A 14,529-nucleotide genomic window follows, 5' to 3' on the forward strand; every position below is an offset into this window, starting at 1 on the left:
CTCAGTACTAAGTTTACTTTTTCAAAACAATTTCACACTGTGACTTAAGTGTGAACTGCAGCAAATTGTTCTCTGTTTTGATGTGATGACACCATTTCAGAGATTAAGGGAATCCTTTTCAACATCAGCAAACCACAAAACAAACCCTTTAAATACTCTTTGAAAAATAGTTTGTCACTTCAAAGCTTTACATAACACTCAATTACTGCAGAAAGAAATATGCTATCAATGCAGGAAAAATACACACAGGTTAAAAAAATAAATAAGGCATTTATTATTTATTGCCATAGGTTTAGGCATTTGGATAAGATCATAGATCCTTATGCACATCTTGAGTTGAGGCAAGAGTGAAGACAGGGCTGTGTTGTGTTGTGTAGTGTGGGGGTGGAGAGTGTGTGTGTGTGTGTGTTGTTTACCTGCGAACAGAGCCACGTTGGCATGTTTGGGGTCATACGGGCAGCGCGCCATCCCGCTAATGGGCTCCCCCACCAGCTCTAGAGTGTCCCTCTGGCACACACACACACATACACACACACACGAGATAGCAAGCACATACAGAATAACCATGTCAGATAATTCAAACTCACATACACAAAAGTAAACAAGCATACACAGACATTAGTTGAAAATGTTTCATGTTGGCCTCTCGACATCACTGGCATCTTGTACTCCCATGGTTGCTGGTTTGTGAATGCAGACGCCCGTTTGTGCATCCTTCAGATAAGTCCACACTAATGAAACCACAGGGATTAGGCCACAGTAGGCATCCGCACAACGCTGTGCTGTTAGAACAGAACTGTTATGAAACTGGATGGACCTCCACTAGTGGATGGAGCCATTATATTGATAACATAATACTAAACTTGGATACATGAAATATGAAAAGCTTTGTCTCGTCTCTGTGGATGCCAGGGCACTAAAGCACTCACTGCCGGTCCTTGTGTTTCAGCAGGATGATATAAAGGCCTACTCTGATGGCCATAATGCCCTTCCCATAGCTTTGGAAACAACACCATAATAATGTATGGAATATTCCTCTTTATATGTCAAGTTTGAAGTCACCCTGAAAGATGTGGCACCTTCACATTTGTTCAACAACAATACAAAACTACTGTAATATTATACAACCCATACTTCAACTCACACTACTCTCCCACTCAAGTAGACATGAGTCATTTGAAATCAGCGGCCCTTTGAAGGCAAGATGAATCAACTCTCCCTGGAAAGGCACTTAAAGGCAGCTCAGGTAAAGGCAATCAAAGGCTGCCTCCACAGACAGCATGCAGCATGAGGAGCGCTGCTAAACGGACGGGAAGGGTCTCTCTGGAGAGCATATTCATGATGACTATCTCCCCATCTCATTATCTCGCCGCTATTCTGCCAGATGGGCAAAATAATCAGGTGTGACAAGTATGTATGGCTTCTTGCGGAGTTGCGTTGCAAGTCATGAAAACATGCTGAAGCCATACTTGCACAATATGGACAAGGCGTTATGAATCATGAAATAACAGGAGGCCAGCAGTGATTACCGCTCTATGACTCATGCTGCTTATGAAACTGCAGGTCTTGATGGGGAATAGACATGTCACAGGTGACTGTGACAATCAACACATGTATTTATAACCAGAAATGCCCCAGACAAGGTGCACTTGGAGCATTTTATGCTAAACTATACGGAGCTAATTGGCTGTACTTCAACTCCAATCATGTGCCATTTCACAACTGTCTTGCTATAGTTGTTTGAATTTATTTTAGAAAGTGTATTTTCTTTGTACACTTCTGAGAGTGTGTTTTCTAACACTGTTTTACACTGACAGCAACAGTATAACAGTGCCATAGTGTTGAACAGGCTACACCAGCAGACTACATTAAATAAATTGTAGATAATTTTTCAGAGCTTTCATTTAAAATGCATTAAATGGCCCAAACTTTCAGACTTCATCAATTTCTTTCTTTCAGCCTGCACCACCAGCATAACTATAGGAAATGCAGTCTCAATACATTTCCATGGATGAGAAATGTTGAACAGAATTATTAAAAAATCTGAAGATGTTTCAAGTACTGCGGAAAAGTACTGTATAAAGAAATATGAAACTGCAGATATATATAAAAAGAGAGACATCGCTGATTACAATGAGAACATGTCCAGCTATTTTGCAGCTTTGGTTGGCCATCATCAAAAGGGTAATTTGAGGAACAGATTGCCATTACCACCATTACAAGGCTATATGGATTAGAAGGCCAAGATGAAGGAGGAACCATTTTCTTTAAAAAGATTAGCTAATCACGTTAAAACTAAAATGATCTATTATTGATGATACTTATAATTCATTATAAATCATGATGCTGTATGTCAGTGACAGAGACTGACTTCGGAGCACAACCACTTTTACCAGCTGTGGGGTCTAGCAAATGACACAGACTCAAAAGACAAATTCATTTCTTGACGTAATAGTAGTTGGATGCCTTGACATATCGGTGGTGGATTGTGTTGAGGCATTCAATATGCAAGAGAGCCGCTGAGATGTGTTGCCTGTGGGCATGTTGCCATAGCAAATCTGATGCCTCTCTGCTCAGCGTCAGGCCCACAACACACAAGTGCTCTAAACTAGCCTGGCACACGTGCTACGTTACTGCACTGCAGAGGAATAGAGCCAGTGTGTTTTATTTTATTTTATTACGCCGCGCCTCTATACTTACAGCGCAGTGTATATCACTGAAATGGAACACAATACAATATTTCTCATTTATTTCTGCATCTATTGCACTGCATTACATATGCACTATGACATTTTGTTATTCATACAATACAAATCTTCCATGCATGTGAAACTGGAGGATACACAGGGTATGAACTATTGCTTTAGTAATGCTCCCTGCTGTTTGCATTTTTAGGTCACTGAGTTATGAGCCGCACAGTTGTCTTTGCGGGTCGGGCGGTACGTTTTTACAGTTGTGGCAGAAAGGGTCGATTATTGTTTTTGTGTTGTGTGTAATGTCCTGAATTTGGAGTGCTAATGTGATGCGATGATGAACTGACGTGCTAACATGTGCACTTTCAAAGACAACTGTCAACATACCAAAGAGCATTTGATGGGCTCTGGGCCAATGACCCATTTCAATGCTTATCATTCAGTTATGAATAACTGCGTCCCCACACTTCCAAGCCCATGCCATCCAGTGCCAGCGTGGTGGTATCTCAGGGCAGCCATGCCCATGAGTGATAATAACAACGCATCAGGCTCATCATAATCGCTCAGGCTCTGCTCCATACTCACAGTGTAGTTGGCACACAGCGGGTTGAAGGCGTTGGTCCCGCATACAAACAGTCCTCCATACTGGCTCAGAAGCACCTTCATATAATTACGACATTCCTCCTGGGAGAGAGGGAGAGAGGGAGAGAGAGAGAGAATTGATTAAAAGAATGACGGCTAGAGAAACAGAAGGCCATGGCGGAAGGCGTAAATATTTCCTCTGGTTTACACAACCTTTTTTTTCTCCCTCAGCATCATTTATTTTGTACACAGAAGGGGCCGGGTGAGGGAGGGAGGGAGGGAGGTAGTGTTGTTGTTATCTTAGTAGGACAATGGGCTTTAGGGGGAATTCACCCATCACCTGGTGCCTTGGCTTCTATTAGAAATTGAGCACCGAACATGAAAGACACAATTGTTCTAAGGAGCATACAGTTTCAGTTTTGTTTCCAGGTTTCAAGCTCAACATTTTTCATCAACCACATATTTTGTACCATGTCACTGGCATTGTTCTCCAAGGTAGTAAAAGAAGGGACACATCAGATCCCCTCGTTCTAACGGCGACGCCACAGTGTGCTTATTGCGTTTTGGAACCACACTCATCAGATGGAGATACAGTACATTTATGATATGGATGCCATGCTGTGTGAGATACATACACAACACAATGACTACGGAATGGCAGTGTGTTCCTGCTACAGGTAGAACTAGAACACGGCAAAGGTCATGTGACCAGTTCCAAGAGACCAGGTAAGCTGATCTACTGTATGTGCACCATCGTGTACAGTATCCTGCCAATTACATGTTCTTTTGGTTAGCCATATACGTTATATATATTGTGCAGTCTATATGATGAACATTGGATCGGAACTCTCTACAGATTTCAAATTGGGACCTATCCATATTCCTATGTACAGTACACATGCTGGTTTGTTATGGGGGGTGGGCATCCATACTGAGGCTGTAGCACTGTCCCTACAGCAGTGCTCTCTGGCAGAACTCTGGGACAGGGGGCTGAGTGTTGATACAGATGCCGCTGCACTCAATACACTCCCTGGGGCCACATCAGGAGATAGAGTGAGAATGTGTGTGTGTGTGTGTGTGTGTGTGTGTGTGTGTGTGTGTGTGTGTGTGTGTGTGTGTGTGCGCGCACGTGTGTGTGTGTTCATTTTTTTTGGTGTTTTTTGGAGGATGACTTTTATGTGTTATACTGGGACTGGGAGTGACTTCAACTTGAAGGCTGTTGGGAAGAAAATGTGCCCTAAGAGGAGAATAAATACTTCGTAAAAGCATACACACACATAAACACACAATTCTTATTGTTTTCCCACTGCTACTCCCCAACATGAATCAATATATGAAATTGTGGCTTAAAAGGCAAAAGAAGAACAAGTCAACTAGTTCGAACATAACCAAAATTGGCTAATTTATTTCTCAATTCAAATAAGCGGAGGCCATTCTGTGTGTTTGTTAAATGTACAACTGTATGTACAAAAGGGCCATCAGTAATAGTGGCCCAGCTCCATTAAGATTCTGGAGTAGCCTACCATAGTCACCTGAGAACCAATGGGGTTGCAAAAAACAAAATCACAAGCTGCAAAAGGTACTAAAAGAAAACTAAAGAACTTGAGTGGCTTTTTTATTGGAACTAAACACTAAAGATTTGTTATTTGTTGAACTAAACACTAAAGAACTTGAGTGGCTTTGTTATTGGAAACACGGTAAACATCTCTTGAGCCACGATGATTCCCTATATTACTGCAGGGATATTATTGCAATACTCATAAGACACAGATAAGAAATAACGTGTGATTAGCCACTCCACTTTGGGCCAGGCCAGAGGAATATCTGTGGAGAGACTGCCGCATACCTCAAATCTCTTTAACAGTTGTACTCAATGCAGGCGGGTGATTTATGTGTTAATTTCAGAGGAGTAACATCTTTCTAAATGTCCTCCTCATCCACACCTGCATTTATACTCTGCCTTCACTGGCCTGCTTCAGCTCAAAGGAACAAGCCTACAGTACATCTCTACATCCTCTCTCTCTCTGTCTCTCTGTTTCTCTCACCCCCTCTCTCTCTCTCTCTTTCTCTAGCACCATTCTCTCTATACCTCCTGCCCTGATTTCAAAGAGTGTGTCTCCCCAGGGCTGGCTCCACCCCTTTTCCACACGCTCTGCACTCATTCTCTTCATCTCTGTGTCCCTCTCTCCCTCCCTCCTCTCTCTGTCCCTCGTGTTTGCCAGGCACCAGCAGCAGGCATCCTGACACAAGCCTGACAAAGCGCCACCTGTGAGGCCTGGCACCAACTCAGCGCAGCCTTTCAACTCCCTGCCTCTCTCTTCTCTCTTCTCCCTCCATCTCTCATCTCCCAGCCTCCTCTCCCGCTGCCCACACTCTCTCCCTCCTTCCCTCCCTCGCCCTCTATCCCCCTCTCTCTGCCTCTCCCTCTCTCTTCCTCTCCCTCTTTCTGCCTCTCCCTCTCTCGCCCTCTCCCCTCTCTCTTCCTCTCCCCCTCTCCCTCTCTCTCCCTCCTTTCTCTGCCTCTCCCTCTCTCCTCTTCTCCCTCTCTCTCTACCCTCTCTCCTCTTCTCCCTCTCTCTCTACCCTCTCTCTGCCTGCCTCTCCTTCTCTCTTCCTCTCTTCCCTCTCTTTTCCTCTCCCTCTTTCCCTCTCTCTCTCTCTCTGCCTCTTCACTATAATTTTGCCTTTCTTCTCTGCCTCTGTCTCCCATTCCCACTTTGCCACCATTCCCCTACTCAACCTCCCCTCTTTCTTGCTCATCCCTCTTTCCCTCTCTCCCGCCCTCCTCCCTCGGTAGTTGTGTTCGCTCCATCACTCGTCTGAAGGGGTGGGATAAATGACGGTGTGTTCCGGTGCCGCTGCCGAGGGCTGTTGACGTTTGTCACTGGCGGAGCGTAGCGTAGCGAGAACTGCTAGCGCAGAGTGGAGTGGAGCGCTGAGCTAGCGTAGCGTAGCCCTTCACAAGCTCACACCACTGGGACAGAGGACTCCGCCCACCAGATGTCCTCATGAGTGAAGCGCATCTGCGACCCTCAACAGGTCTCCAACACACGCACACACACACACACACACACACACACACACACACACACACACGCTCACACACACACACAAGCTCACACACACACACACACACACACACACATACACACACACACACACACACACACACACACACACAAACATGCACACAAACACACACAGACACACACAGACACACAGACACACAGACACACAGACACACACACACACACACACACACAGACACACACAGACACACACACACACATGCATGCACACAGACACAGACACAGACACAGGCGCACACGCACGTACGCACAGACACACACACACATACACACATCCACAGACAGGAAGTGAGGCCCATCAGTCTGCCCTCTCCTGTTGGCTGGCACGCTGCGCCCAATAAAGAGGCCAATGATGCGGCTGCTGCCCAACACCTCTCTGCCTGTGAGCACAATGGGGACATAACGTGGTGGAAATCCCACATTAAGTGCGCTGGCCCCACCTGCTGTGTGGAGGCACGGCCCTCGGCTGGCACGGCTGGCACGGCTGGCGCACCCACAGCGTCGCCACTAGACTTAGTGGGCCTGAACATGCCCATTTATCCCCCATACATCTGCTCACACTGCCATTGCCTATAAAAACGTTATTACAACGCTGGAGTCACCTATTCCTTTTGGAGAGGCAGGCAGGTGGAAGTGGCTTTATTTAAAGCCCAACGTGCGCCAGTGACCGCAGCCCAGTAAAATAACACAATCAAGCGCCAGCTGGTGGCAGGGGATGTCTGGAGGAGCGCTGTGACGCCACCCAGGCCTACTGCGGCACCGCACGCTCTGGAGGGCATGGGCATCGGCATCGGGTCATCGTAATGAGGAAGTGGGAGAAGTGGGCAGGGGGGAGCGGGAAAGACACGTCAGCGCAGCGCACCTCGTCAGCACCGGGAGACGCTCATTATGGGAAGAGCCGGGAGACGAGGAAATTCCTCATTCCTCTTCCCGTCGCGAGGCATTAAGAACGCCGAGGCAATCACTCCGCCCGGCGCGATTACGACCGCGATGAGATGGCCGCTCCGGTGGCCTCGCCGGCGAATCGCAATCGCTTTTTTAATTCATTTATTTATTTATTTATGTTGCTGTTGTGGCCCCGCGAGGCCGGGCTGGTGGTGTGTGTGTGTGTGTGTGTGTGTGAGCCCCGGCTGAGCCAGAGGATTCATTAGGGGAGAGAGCCATTAACGGGCCCACCGGACGGTGACTCAGCAGCGCGGCGGCCGGGTAGCCGGGCAGCCGGGCAGATGGCACAGGTCGGGCGCACGCCGCAGGCTGTCGTGTCGGCCGCCTGGAGATTGGAGATTGGAGATTGTCTGCTTTAGAAGTTGAGGGCTCGTCTGTCTGGATCGGTGCTTTTAAGAGGCTGCTTCATTTACACCTCTCTCGGGGCAGTTAGGTGCTGGGGGCTGGGGCACTCAGCTTCTACCCCAGGCAGGCTGCCCCCACCACACACATCCACCCAACACCTTATCACATGAACCCCATGTCTGTGAGTGAGGTGCGTGCTTGTGTGTGTGTGTGAGAGAGAGAAAGAGAGAGAGAGAGAGATTGAAAGAGATTTTATATTTGATATTTGGGTGTGTAAAATCTGTAGTTTAGTCCTCTCCAGATTTAGGGAACTGTAAGTAATAGTAAGAGGTATATTTGCATTCTGCTGAAACTGGCACTACCTGTGATCCCACTAAAAGTGTGATTTACACTCTCTGTGCGTGTGTGTGAGTGTGTGTGCGTGTGTGTGTATGTGTGTGTGTGTGTGTGTGTGTGTGTGTGTGTGTGTGTGTGTGAGTGCGTGTGTGAAAAGGATGGAATAACGATATTGAATTTCCCACCCTATCCAGAATGTGTCAGCCTAGATCAAGGAGCCAGATGCGTTTAATTACTGCTGCCATTGCAGAGAAAGGCTCTAAATCACACCTGACAGGGCCTGTCCAGTGGCACATACTGCCCACTGTGTGAGGGCTCTACTGCACCCTAAGCCTATCAGCACATGGGTTTATGTGTGTGCTCGCGCTTATTGGTTAGTGTGTACGTGTGTGTGTGTGTGTGTGTGTGTGTGTGTGTGTGTGTGTGTGTGTGGGTGTGGGTGTGGGTGTGCATGGGTGTGATGGCGTGTGTGTGGGTGTGCATGGGTGTGTGTGTGTGTGTGTGTGTGTGTGTGTGTGTGTGTTCACACACATGTTTGCACTAGACTTCATTTAGAGCAGCCACTCATCCTCCTCTCTAGCAGATAGATGTAAGACTCCCCTCAGCTGCAGGTGTGCAAAGAAACTCCCTCAATCTGTCTCTCCCCCATCCCATCCCTCTCTCTCTCTCCCATCCCTCTCTCTCTCTCTCCCCCATCCCTCTCTCTCTCTCCTCCATCACCCTCCTTCTCTCTCATTCCGTCTGTCTATTCTTCTCTCCTGCGATCTGTCCTTTTGGTCCCCATCTCTCTCGTCTCATAAATACTGTGGAGTCTCACCCTCGCCAAGATCGCATGTCAGGCGTCATTTTTCCGGTGTGAAGGCGCTGCATTTTTAAAAAGGAGCAATCACCTGTGTCGCACCCAGCCGCTCCCCACCTTTCCCTTCTCCCTTCCACACTCCAACACACTCAGAGCTGTGAAGTCACTCTCTGGGAACCAATTAAAGACAATCGTTGCTCTCAAAACACAGGCTAACAGAGACTCAAAATAGTTTTTTTAAAAATGCCTTGGGGCTGTTACATGCGAGGCTAATTTCAGATGCTAAGTACAGGGTTCCATGACACAAGCAAGGGTGGACAAAAGACAGGCCTGTCCACAATATGAGCAGGACTGGGCAGACACACCTGTCCGTAACTTGTCAGGTGCTTCTGAAATAACCAAACGGGGCGTTTGAGTCGGCTCATGTTAGTGCCAGCCCTGTGCTCCACGGCCCCTGTGCCTCCGTAAAAAAAGACATGTCAGTCCAGCCCCTGTGGTGGGCGGCTACTCTGTAATTACCTCTGTGATTAGCCTTTGAACCGGCAAAGACAGGCAGATTTGTCAGGCCCACATCAAAGCCTAATCAGCGGGTTGGAGGCTATTATTCCATAACACATTCCACATGCGTTACCGCGCGCCGACTCGCCGGAGTAAACCGGGACCAGGGAGCGACCGGAGCGACTGGAGCAGCCGTGCAGTGAAGCAGTTAGAATCCGCTTATGCTTCCAGACCTCGCCCTCTGCCCGTAAAACCAGGAATCCCGAAATGGGACGCCCCAAACATTACATCACCCTCGGGGCTGTTCAATTTTCCTCTCCACACGCCAGCACATTTGTCTGGTGTTTTCACCTGGTAAACAGGGAGCGTAAACAGGCAAACATTTGAGTGCTCTTCAGACAACAACTCAAGATGAGCGAAACAGAGGGTGGATTTGGGGGAGTTCGGCTGCTTTGCGTCAATAATATTGTCATGTTATTGACCTATTTGTACAGTTGCGTAACGATAACTGTGAGTCAACCTTCACAAATAGGTTTCCCTCTGAAGGACATCTCCTCTGAGAGGTTCCCTTCCACACATTTAACACCTCATTCATTAACGACTCGGCGATTACTGCAACCAGTTTGTAGACCATTTAGAAATCCTAATCTTCTGTGTTAATCAGTCCAGTCAGGCTTAAATGGGGATAGCCTGCCAGCATCACAATTAATTAGTCTTTGAACCCACATGGATGGGAGATTTTGAAGAATGAGATCAAAGTATTTCCAACAGACACAACTCCTCGCGGGCCTGTGTGTGCAGTGCGTGGTGAGCTCACCTCGTGTTTCCCCTTCATCCGGCAGATGCGTATGTCATTCCTGTTGGATTCCCAAGTTCTCTTCTGCGATAAAAGAGCGGCATGAGATCACAGGAGAGATTAGAGCAATCAATTTTCCTCATTAGATAAGTAATGACATCACTTCTGTGTGTGTGTGTGTCTGTGTGTGTGTGTGTGTGTGTGTGTGTGTGTGTGGTGTGTGTGTGTGTGTGTGTGTGTGTGTGTCTGTGTGGGTGTGCACACTCATCCACAATTACTCAGGATCAGGTAAGTGTGCGTGTCTGTGCCTCTGTGTGTGTGTGTGTGTGTGTGTGTGTGTGTGTGTGTGTGTGTGTGTGTGTGTGTGTGTGTGTGTGTGTGTGTGTGTATGTGTGTGTGCGTGTGTATGTGTGTGTGCGTGTGTGTGTGTGTGTGTGTGTGTGTGTGTGTGTGTGTGTGTGTGTGTGTGTGTGTGTGTGTGTGAGAGTGTGTATGTGTAAGCTGTGTGTAAATAATGATGCAAAGAGATGCTGCAACTCACCTTGCTGTAGAACATTTCATCCCCTGCAATGTTGTCCAGCTCAACTCTATAAAGGTCATCTCTGACACACACAAATAGAGAGAGACAGAGAGACAGAGAGAGAGAGAGAGAGACAGAGACAGAGAGAGAGGGACAGAGAGAGAGAGAGAGACAGAGAGACAGAGAGAGAGAGGGGAACAGAGAGGGACAGAGAGAGAGAGAGGAACAGAGAGACAGAGAGAGAAAGAGACAAAGGCAAACAAGGAGAAGGAGAAATGAAGTCTTATCAGCGGTGGCACATCAACAGATTCATCACACACCAATTCAAAGGAGTCAGACTAAGAGCAGCCTCTACTCTCCATTCAGTCTCTATTAAGACCCTTTGCTTTATGTTACCCTCTCACCGACGCAGACGAACTTAACACCTGCCTTGAGCTCCATCAACACATTAGCTCTCCTGGGGATGTGCATTTACACATAACAATGCAGCTATCATTCAGTACCATCATCAGCTGTGACTCCCGGAGGTACCACATTACCACAAAGGCAAGACATTCACACTGAATTGTGAATAACACCTAGCGCCATTCAGTCTGCCTTTTCTTAATTTCCTAAACAGGATCATGGACCTTCATCACACAAAGAGGTGTGAGTCACGAGTGACTGAGTCTACAGTACATGGCTACACCAGCACATTTTGCCATGTTTGTTGTAGAGTTAATGACTTAATGCAATTCTGTACATCCTAAGTGAAAGATTTGGACAATGGCATAGATTAATAAAGTATGGTCCTTTATATAATGCATAGAGGACAGAGTCTGGATGGGTAGCCATTTTGGGCCGGCCAGGGTTGATGGGGTGCTGTATCTGGGGCTAGGAGCAGAGCTCTAAATTGGCCAGTGGAGCAGGATGTCCATACAGCGCGCTGCCATCGATCTGCGGGGATATTGGATTTTCGGCCGCTCGATAGCGTTTCCCGCGGCCGCTGTGATGTCACGTCCCTCTCTGTCACCCCGAGCGCCGCGGCGCAGACTCTGCTTCTGGAGAGCAAAGCAAAGGTGACACCGGAGCCACGGCGGGGGCCTTCACTCAAGCGCCACAGACGTTCCACACACGGCACCCGCTGAGAGAGCCAAGGGGAGAGAGCTCCTCCTGCTGTATGGGAGTGAGAAAGTGGGTGCTTCTCATTCGTGTTTTATATATCCTTCCTTCCTCGGTCCTCATTCTCACTGATCTAGATAAAGAATGTTGGGGCGGCAACGATAGGATAGTCTATCCAGTGCTAGTTATAGATCAGTGGGGAACGAGTCTGGAGGACCGAGCATCGAGGATCGAGGAGGGATGTTGAGAGAGGTCCATAGTCTCCAAAACCCTGTTTAATGTGTACAGTAAAGGCCATAGAGTATCCTTGGGTCTTTAATGGAGCATTTGTTTGGAAGCTTTACCCGGACCGGGTAGAAGATGACAATACAGTATTTTATAGATTGTTAACAATTCTGCCTTTTTTCGCAGAAGCATAAGATTATCTCCCATGATCTCTAAACAAAACTACATTGACTTCAGTAAGACTGCACTGCACTGTAAGAAAACAATGGAAGACAAAGCTGGTGCTGACTCAAGAGCAACCGCTACAAGTCCGTACAATTCTGCACCACAGAATTAGATCAAACGGAGCCGTGCAGGGAGTTCTTTTTAGTTTTGGACCTTCAGGGAAACCCACTCATTCTCCTAGTGAGCATCCTCCATCACTGTCTGAGGTGCCCTGACGAGGAGGAACTCAGCAGGATCCCTCAGCCCTGCCTTGAACACCTGCACCTCTCTCTCCGCTCTGATGCCGTTTGATGTTTCTCGGGTTCCACCGCAAGTCGCCCTCAGGATACAGTGGGCGGGTGATAATGGCGTACATATGAGCGCAAGATTAACAGAAGGGGAAGCATGGGGAGATGTTGACAACAGCATCAGTACCCACCCCCCAACCACAAACACACACACACACACACAAACACACACTCAGAAGTACAGAGGCCATGTTTGTGACCCTGATCATGTTTCAAAGTGGAGCTGAGGAGTCAGACTGTGTTAAGTTAAGTGAGGTGATGGCACAGATAAGATGCAAATGTGGAACTGCCCCGAGCAACATCAATTCCTAACTTCATAATGAATGTCTCCAGCGTGCTGGGGAGCCTTAAAATCATAGCCCGCAGTGAAAGCAATCATTTTTCAGCCTTATTTGAAAAGGGGTTGTATACAAAAAGGGGTCGAGTAGGTGCATCTGTCTGTCTTGCCTCGGGCCAAAATCCTTGAACAACCGGTGGCTTTGTGTGCTAACCATGTTTTGTGATTCTGAATATTCACCTCCTGAGCATCGGAAGACTGATTCATCGCCCTTGCACTTTATCTATCCCCACTTTAACGACTGTGTAAACCATGTCTGAGTTATGGAAAGCCCGTCCATAAATAAAACACCCCGGTTATTTACTGCAGGCCCTCCAGACACGACTCCCTCATAATCCCTCGGTGGTCAAATGTCAGGGTTGCGTTCCCTGACGGTGGACTTCCTCCCCGAGAGCCACGGCTGAGGCAGGCCTTAGAGTTCTGACAGAGATGGAGCATCAGCGGGAGAACTTAGAGACTTAGAGACCACAACTTACCCCCACCCTCCATCACCCCTTAACCCCCCTTTCCCCCACTACCCCCACCACCACCACCACCACCACCATCAGCCCTCCCTTTGACTCCTCACTCTCACTGTTAACCATAACCAGGACCATGTGTGAGCCCCCGCGGGAGGTTTCAGACCTTCTTTTCCGTTACTTTGAAGAGCACTGAGAGAGGCTTTGTGGAGTGAGATTACACACCCCACCAACAACCCTTCGCCTTAGACTATGGCCTCTGAAACATAAAGAAACATTCAACTCCGATGTCTCCATATTTATTGCAGCCGTTCTCTCCGTCCACAGGCTTTGACATTCCAGTCACGCAGCATGTGTGAGCCAGTCGCTGTGCTGGTGTCTGATGCGTGAGGTGGCCGCGTGTGGCTGCTGTTGTTTACCTGCCGCCGATGTAGAGGGTGCGGTTCACTTTGAGGACGCTCTGGATATGCAGAGGCTCCTGGCGCACGTATGAGCGATGGGCTCGACCCAAAAACACAGGATAACGCCTGGCCACTGAAAAAGAGAAAGCAGAGAGAGAGAGAGAGGGGGGGGGGGAGAGAAGGAGGGAAAAAGAATGAAAGAGAGAAAGAGAGGAGAGGAAAACGTGCAAGAGTCGTCCTGACTCTCCCCTCCTCCGCTCTCCTCTCTGAGGGAACAGGCGGTGCGGGTGGAGCCAGGTGGGGAAGGGTGACCAAGGAGGACGAAGCCATACATCAGTGGGGCCGGCTGCCCGGAGTGGGCCGGGGCTGGGGCCTGTCCCGACGCCCTTGGCTGGCCTGACTGATCGGCTCATCCTTCTCGGCACCTTTAAATGACTTCCCCGCCTCCCCCTGTAATGGCACTGTTGACACGCACAAACACTGACACTGGAAATAGCCGTGCCCTTGCTAGCACGTAGCTAGGCTCAGCATCTGAATCACAATGCAGGAATTAAAATGAGAAAAAGCACCCCCCCCCTCCCCACGCATTTAGTTTAGCAGTAACATAGCCTACTTAAGCATTTAGCATAGCACACACATGACATTTTTGTGCAATGGTATGTGTTAAGTACATATTGTTCCTGAGTCACACAGCCGTGATTAGCACATATTGTGCTCTATAAGAGACCTAGGCTGGGGTGATATGGGGGGTGGAGAGCTGAGGGTAAGACTCGGCTTCCTCAGCTGCTGGAGGGGTGCTAATTAAGAGCCCAGAATGGCAGCGCAAATCACATCGCTGACATTTCCATAAACGTCAAGTAGGCAACAGGCAAGGCAGCGGGCGATTCTGTGG

The 14,529-nt window shown here is 48.2% G+C and overlaps 1 protein-coding gene across 1 annotated transcript in view; it reads right to left on the reverse strand.

Annotated features, from left to right (window-relative positions):
* sema6ba (sema domain, transmembrane domain (TM), and cytoplasmic domain, (semaphorin) 6Ba) overlaps positions 1 to 13,971 on the reverse strand; it is a 39,975-nt gene extending 26,004 nt beyond the window's left edge. Inside the window, exons 1-6 of the mRNA XM_062551678.1 lie at positions 13,881 to 13,971; positions 13,656 to 13,770; positions 10,625 to 10,685; positions 10,105 to 10,167; positions 3,279 to 3,377; positions 417 to 507 (exon numbers count right to left, since the gene is read on the reverse strand). Of these exons, the coding sequence (XP_062407662.1) occupies positions 417 to 507; positions 3,279 to 3,377; positions 10,105 to 10,167; positions 10,625 to 10,685; positions 13,656 to 13,770; positions 13,881 to 13,971 (520 nt within the window). The remainder of the gene's footprint in view (positions 1 to 416; positions 508 to 3,278; positions 3,378 to 10,104; positions 10,168 to 10,624; positions 10,686 to 13,655; positions 13,771 to 13,880) is intronic.
* Between the last annotated feature and the right edge of the window lie 558 nt (positions 13,972 to 14,529).

This window comes from Sardina pilchardus, chromosome 2 (genome assembly GCF_963854185.1).
Source record: "Sardina pilchardus chromosome 2, fSarPil1.1, whole genome shotgun sequence".
In the NCBI taxonomy this organism is placed as follows: Eukaryota; Metazoa; Chordata; class Actinopteri; order Clupeiformes; family Clupeidae; genus Sardina; species Sardina pilchardus.